Below are 7,389 nucleotides of genomic sequence, written 5' to 3'. Positions count from 1 at the left end.
CCCCCTACCTCGTGGCCTCCTGTTATGTGTCTTGACGTAGGGTCCAAGTCTCCTGAGTTGTTCGATGAGAAAATCACGTTCCTGAAGGTTTCATTCCGTTTGGACTCCGTTTGATATTTCTTTTCTTCGAAACCCTAAAACAGGCAAAAACAACAATTATGGGCTGGGCCTCCGGTTAATAGGTTAGTCCCAAAAATAATATAAAAGTGGATAATAAAGCCTAATAATGTCCAAAACAGTAGATAATATAGCATGGAGCAATCAAAAATTATAGATACATTGGAAACGTATCAAGGGGCAAGAAAACTTCACCTAGCAAATTGGAGGTTCGTGTGCATGAAGAAAATTTTTGGGGGCCTTGGGATTGCCAACCTCTAGGAACTAAACCTATGTTTGCTAGGGACTTGGGTGCAGAGATACACCCAAGGGGGAGGCAAAATATGGAAGAGTATAGTAGATTTTAAGTATAATACCCATAGGCCTAACATTTTTAACAGCTCTACTCTCGATGCCACTAGATTCTTGAAGGGAGTGATGAGTATAGTTTAGGCCATTAAATTTAGCTGCTGGTGGGAAATGGTAAACACGTTAGGTTCTAGGAAGACACTTGGTTCGGTACATCACCCTGCCGACTATATATGCAGTTTTGGTCTCTGTATTCTATATGCAACGAGACCTCCAAAACGATAAGTGAGGCGTGGGATGGTGAACAGGTCAAACTCACTTTGAGAAGAGTGTTTAATGACAAAATTACTAAATATTGGTATCAGCTGGTAGAGATTGTTAAGTCAATTACTCTTGTTTGATAATATTGATTCTCATATTTGGCAACTTGAGCAAAGGGAAATACTCTAGTAGTTAATTATATCATGTGATCAATTTTAGTGGGGTACAACCAGTCTTTATTCCTATTGTTTGGAAGTTAATTGTGTCACCTAAGATCCACATTTTCATTTGGCTCATCTCAGATAACAAGATTATGACCAGAGTTAATCTTAGGAAAAGACACATCATTAAACCATTTGATTGTGTCTTTTGTTCTTCTGATGAATCTATCCATCGCCTATCCTTTGAATGTGTGGTAGCTAAGTACATCTGGGGTTTGGTTAGTGAACACTTTGGCACCTCCTTAGGGGCCGATTATTTATCTATTTCTAGATTTTAGATATCTAACAAAAATAATTATGCACTTAATGTTGCTTGTGCTACCTCCATGTGGTGTTTATGGAAGTTTAGAAACTCCATGATCTTTAATAACACTGCATGGATGAATGTAAAATAGGTGGTTGGGAACATTCAGACCACGGCCGGGAATTGGATGGTTCTCTCTAGGGACAAGAAAACTCAGTCAGAGACTTTTGTCCTCTTTCTGGTTGGTCACCTGACAAGGCCACTTCGGTTGGCAAGTGTCTAAGCTATGATGCTCTACCTGGAGCATGGGACAATTTCAAGATTGGTGGAACATGCGAGACCCCTGGGATGAAGATGCTTGAGACTGATACAGTGTCAAGCCCGACATTACTGATTGAAGTTAGCTGATCTTCGCAGCCATCAGCTGCCCCTCCCCTGAAGACGAGGCATTCACTTTCGGCAATGTGGCAGTCTCTTCGCAAAAAAATCGGATGTGGTTACCTTCATAAAATAGCTTCTAGAAATGCACCAACGAGTGCTTCTATCGTAGTACTCTTTAGGATTCTATCGAAAACTGTAAGTCAATGGGCGTTTGATTTGCTACCTGTTTTGGGAGCTATTGAACTGCTACAATGTATGGGTTTCATTCGAGTTAACGAAATTGGGGAGCCCTCCCTGTTCTTCTAAAATATATACTCGTCCCGTCGCTGACTGCTCCACCGCGGCCGCTCCTTGATGCCCTCGCACCGTTGCAGCTCTAGATGCCCTCACAAACGAGCTGCTAGATGTCCTCGTTTCGCCACCGTTTGTTCCCACTGTCCCACGTCTCCGTTGATGATTGCCATGGCCCACTATGGTTGGCTGCTCCGGCGCCACGTGGCCGTCTACCCTCATGTCTCCAAGGATGCAAGAGAAGTCAGTGACTCCAAGAGACACCGGGAGAGGCCTATGAAGGTTGGCCACTTCCATGCGGAAGTATCTCCACCCCAATTCTGCAAGGTGCTCTAAGCACCTGGTTTTGATTTACTTCCAATCCTCGATACCTTTCGGTAGCACCCGGGCACCATCCCACTGTATAGCATTCTGAAGGCGAACACTAGATGCAACTGGTAGGCCAGGCTCTAGGATGTCAATGGAAGGTTTGCCATGGATTAATGGTGCTCCTGCTTTGCCATAGCTCACCAATTGCAGGTCGGGTACTTCCTAACCTTAAAGGTCCTGGCCCAGGATGCTTCCAGGGTCACCATCTTCGGTCGTTCCTGTGCAGAGGTGGCGATCAAGTGTGATGATCACAATCAAGCCCTTGCCATGGTCGATGAGTGAGGGATTTTCTAATCTATCTCCATTGGTGTGTGCGACTAAACTTCGTATGAATGTGGTTAATGTGTATGATTGTACGTGTGCCACTATTATGCGTATGCTTGTTCGATGTGGTTTAATCTTTGTTCTTCATTGTTGTCGTCACTATATTATTCCTATGACTATGTGTGCTGATAAACTCGCCACTTGTAGAAGAGGTTACCACACCGCATGTCTTGCACTTAACCAAACGACCGCATGTTACATCTGGGAAGCGCAAACTAGCAACCAAAACGACGTGCTTCTGTTTCTACTCTCATGTAGTCTGGACTTTGTGGGCAACTAAATAAAATACACAACATGGTTCGAAGGTTGTATTAACTAAGTCAGGCTCTACCAGGCACTTGTGCAAGGCGAAACAAAATCGATGTGAGCAACCAAACACGTCCTATAATTTCCAAGTGTGCGGGTGCGGAGTCTCACGTGAATGTATCAGAGATGTCACCCGCCAAGCACCAACTGTGGCCCAAAACCTCTCAGGCAGGGGTGCAGGTGAAGAGGATATAGGACGCCCCTTGTCCGGGTGCTCGAGGATAGGACCGACAGCCTCCTCCAACAAATATTTGTGTGTATCAAATGGCTAATCAAGCAACACATAGCACTAATAAGCTGTCACATTCAGAAACAAATAATTCAACCTATCACTAGAGACAACATAACCTGGATAAATCACCCACCTCAAAACTTAAGACGAGCAACCAATTTTTTTAACATAGTACAATACTGGTGCGCACAAACGCATACATGTACTCATCCCTATGAATGCACGCACGCACATCATATCCCTACAAACACCTCTAAAATACTGAGTCGTCACTACATCTTGGCATTGACGAAGTCATTGTAGTCCACGGAAACGTCTCTTCTCACCTAATAAACATAATCTCTGAAATAAATCAAAGAAAATGCGATCACTAGTCTCAAGTCTAGGACTTTAATTCTGATGGGTTGGTTCCATTCCACCACAAGAAACCTAACAATCTGAGATACACTCAGTTCCCGCAACCAATCTTTTGGATTGTGTCTGTTCGTATCTCTGTCTGATAATGAGGGGCGTACCTAGATTACGCTACCAGGCTATGGTGATGTGCTCATGAACACTAGATCAAAATTATATTTTTTGTCAGGATTTGGCATATTACTTAAAGAAAAATACTATGATCATGATAACATAATTCGTCATCTCGAACAGCAGATTTGTCATGCTTAAAAATCCGACGTCGGGTTTTTAACATTTCCGTTAATATAAGGCCTCTGTTTCAAAAGAAGAAGTGGGAATTATGTTTTCTTTCTAGAATTATGTGTGATTTATTATGGATACTGGGAAATGCATTGGAGCACTCAGGTGCCACACACCTCTATATGTATATAGCATTGAAAAATTAAGGAATTTCAAAAAGTATGAAATTTTGGGATATCATACCTAGGTGCCCATTGTACACATGTGTTCAATTTGGTGTGAAATGGATGCCGGTGGTATCTATGACGAAGAAAATACGGTCTGTGATGCGATCCAACCAAATAGTTTTTTCTATACATAAGAATTTTTTAACTCTTTTTACCAAGATTACCATGGGCACCCATTTTTCATGAAATTGAACATGGGTGTACAATGGGCACCCAGGTTTAATATCCTAAAATTCTAGAAATTTTTAAAAATTTCTGATATTTTTTAATACTATATTCATATAGAAGTGTGTGGCACCGAAGAGCCACAAATCCTCATCCATGGATGCCGGGCTATTTTCACTACCGGCCTGCGCCTGTTGATGCCCTCGCAGATGGGCTGCTGGATATCCTCAGTTTCCTCACGCCGCCGCTGATTGCTCCACCGCGGCCGCCAACTGCCACTGCTTGATGCCCTCGCGCCGCTGCAGCACTAGATGCCCTCACAAACGGGCTGCCGGGTATCCTCACACCGCCGCCGTTTGCTCCCACCGTCCCACGTCGCCGCCGACGGTTGCCCTGGCCCAGCCGCGGTTGGCTGCTCTCGCGCCACGCGGCCGGCTGCCCTCGCGCCGCCGGGGCTGTCCATTCCAGCGCTCCCCGCTGCCGCCGGCTGCTTCCCGACATTTGCAGCACCCGCGTCAAACGTCGCTGTCAGCAAAGCTCGTGGCGTTCCCAAAAAAAGAGAAGCTCCAAAGAGGCCGGCACGACAGCCTCTCCATTTGCCGTACGTGCGTTCGATTGGCCCCGCTGCGGTCGATCGGCCCAGAGAACAGCGATGTCGCCGAGGCTGGCTCCGTTCCCTTGCCCTGATGCCCCGGTTGTTGGCTTGCGTAAATTGCGTTACAGCTTCTCCGCTCCGTTCCCGTCAGCTGTCGAGAGTGTCACTGTCCGATGGATGCCCTTTTGTCCCATCCGTTTAGTTGCTACGACGGGGTACAAATCCGGCCGTGACGACGGGCAGCTGGTTTCAACGCCTGAGCTCCATAGTACGTTTACGCGTGTGTGTCCACCCTGGTGGTACGTATGGCTCCTCTCCTTCAACCTTCGTCTCCAATAACTTGGGACGGTGCTGCTCTGGTTCTTCTGATTTCTGAACTTGGCGGTGACAGAGCATTTCCTTGCGTTTCTCTTATGCAGAGCACCTGCGTCCATGTCGACGGCGGCAGGACCAGCCGGCGACCTACCCGCCACGACGGCCTTGCCCGGCGGCGTTGCTCCTGCCGTTCCGGCCGTGGCCGACGAGCATATATGTGTCGACGTTCCTCGGGTAAGAATCACTCGCCCTGTTGCCAATCTTTTTGATGTACATTGGTCGAAGAAGTCGATGTGTTTACCTCTCTGAGCGTTTTCAGCATGCACGTGTTCTCCTGATCACGGTGCTTGCTTTGCCGTGCCGCTAGTTTTTTTTTTTTTTTTGAGTTTTTGGCGGTACGGATTCTTGATCTTTTGTCTACAACTTTTTTTTAGGAATTCTATGTTTTTCTTTGAGAAAAGGTGAAAGTGGGTGGTTTCAAACACCACACCACTCACCCCCTGCATGTCTTAGGAAATGAAGTATCCGTGTTTGAATTTTTATTTTTTGTCGATTTGATGCGTCAATCTTGCAAGAGGGGGTTTTCCCTCCTTTCTGTATTAATAGAAAACCTTCGGCACTACAAACTTCAGCCTTACAGAAAGCATAACAAATTGAACCAAACAAGGCCTTCTTAGATTCTTTATGAAACCATAGCTGTTAGCTACAGCAGAAAAGGGATGAACAATGAAGAAACCGCGGCAAAATGCAGGCAAATACTCCCTAATCATCGCAACAACGCCATAACATATGCAAACTGCTAACAGAAGCCTGAACCTTTGTTGCACATCCATTAGGTTTGATCCGAGCTTTTGAGTCAATAAAGTTCTTTTTTTGCCGGAAAACAAAGTTCTCTTTATTGTACAAAATACAGAATGTAAGCTAGTTAATTGCAGTACAAAGATTACAACACGATGTAGGAGAACTTTATATCGGAATGAACTCTACTACCATTACACAGGAAGAAACACAAGACAATATAATTAAGCATGGTTTTTTGGTCTTTGACCACATCGCCGAGGCTCAAATTGATAAGATCATAGAGTGCCACCTGAGTCAACCTATTTGACCCTAGATGTAGAGCGACTTTCTGCAAAGTTGCCTAGGAGTTCAAAAAGTACCAAACAAAAAGTATCACATTAGTTAGATCCTCGGGACAAATATTTTGAATGCTTGATATGTATCCACAAATTCCATGAAATAGTAGCAACAAACTCAGAAGAAAATTCTACTCGAAGTGACAGTAAAGCATTTCACATATAACATGTTTAGACCTTTTATATTCTTCTTCTATATTGTGACTCCACCCCTTAGGAACTCTACGGTATTAGAAAAACAATTATGCCAAGTATTTAAAAGTCTTTTACTTCTTTTTAAAGCCAAATTTTAAAAATGATATGGGCTAGATCTGATCTCTCGGGTCAACTCTGGGGATCAACACAACTCAAGACGAAAAGGATTTAGTTTGAATCACTAGATGAATATCACCCTCATCTAATAAGAGAACAACATGGTTAGAGACATCTCGACTAGGGTCTTCGCAAGAGGTAAAGGATGATCTAAACGCTCTTATATTTCTTTAGAGAGAGAGAGAGAGAGAGAGAGAGAGAGAGAGAGAGAGAGAGAGAGAGAGTAGTTACTAAGATCCTATCATGTTTTTTAAAAAAGGTATTGACTTAGTTGTTAGAATAACAAAACTTATCCCAGCCAAAGCCAATTTCTATCATATAACAAAAATTTATCCCAGCCAAAGCCAATTTCTATCATATAACAAAAACTTATCCCAGCCAAAGCCAATTTTTATCATACCACAATGTTCAGTGATTGAATTTAAGAGGTATGTCCATTAGAACATTTCCTAACTTTAATTAGATCCCTGACTCTTCTAGTTATGTTAAAAATCACGATCGATAAAAATGGGTAATCTTTATAACCCAAAACATGACCTAACTGAAATCATAATTATCTTCAGAATCAGAAGCACTATAAATATTAACTTTGGTTCCTATTTAAACTTGTAGGTTTATCCATAGTAAGCATTCTAGTACAGAATTAGCAATAAACACCCCCACTTCAAAACTAGGGCCAGCAGATTTCGCAAGATTAGATTACGGGAAACTGCCGACAGAATATGCTATGTGCAGAATCACTTGTTCAGTCAGAATCAACTATGTGTAGAATCACTTGCTCAGTTATTTGCAGCTGCAGCTGCAGCAATCTAAGATTGATGTATAAGTTGTGTTCTAAAATGTCAGTAATGTCTCTAGGCTGAAATTGCTAACAATTAGTTGTTACAAACTATTTTACCTCGGATACGGGCACTAGGGTGATTTACGAGTATCATCAAGTGTGAATCTTATAATAAAAGAATGTTGTGA

General features: G+C 43.3%; 1 protein-coding gene across 2 annotated transcripts in view; it reads left to right on the top strand.

Annotated features, from left to right (window-relative positions):
• Positions 1–4,692: 4,692 nt before the first annotated feature.
• LOC119356862 (putative chloride channel-like protein CLC-g) overlaps positions 4,693–7,389 on the top strand; it is an 8,631-nt gene continuing 5,934 nt past the window's right edge. The window contains exons 1-2 of one of the 2 annotated variants that reach the window (XM_037623853.1): positions 4,693–4,925; positions 5,049–5,206. In XM_037623853.1, the coding sequence (XP_037479750.1) occupies positions 4,715–4,925; positions 5,049–5,206 (369 nt within the window). In that variant the 5' untranslated portion in view covers positions 4,693–4,714. Of the gene's footprint in view, positions 4,957–5,048; positions 5,207–7,389 lie in introns of both variants that reach the window. The other variant, XM_037623851.1, reaches the window with a different exon arrangement.

This window comes from Triticum dicoccoides, chromosome 2A (assembly GCF_002162155.2).
Source record: "Triticum dicoccoides isolate Atlit2015 ecotype Zavitan chromosome 2A, WEW_v2.0, whole genome shotgun sequence".
NCBI lineage: Eukaryota > Viridiplantae > Streptophyta > Magnoliopsida > Poales > Poaceae > Triticum > Triticum dicoccoides.
Note: the sequence above shows the minus strand (reverse complement) of the source record. Positions and strands in the feature narration are given on the sequence as shown.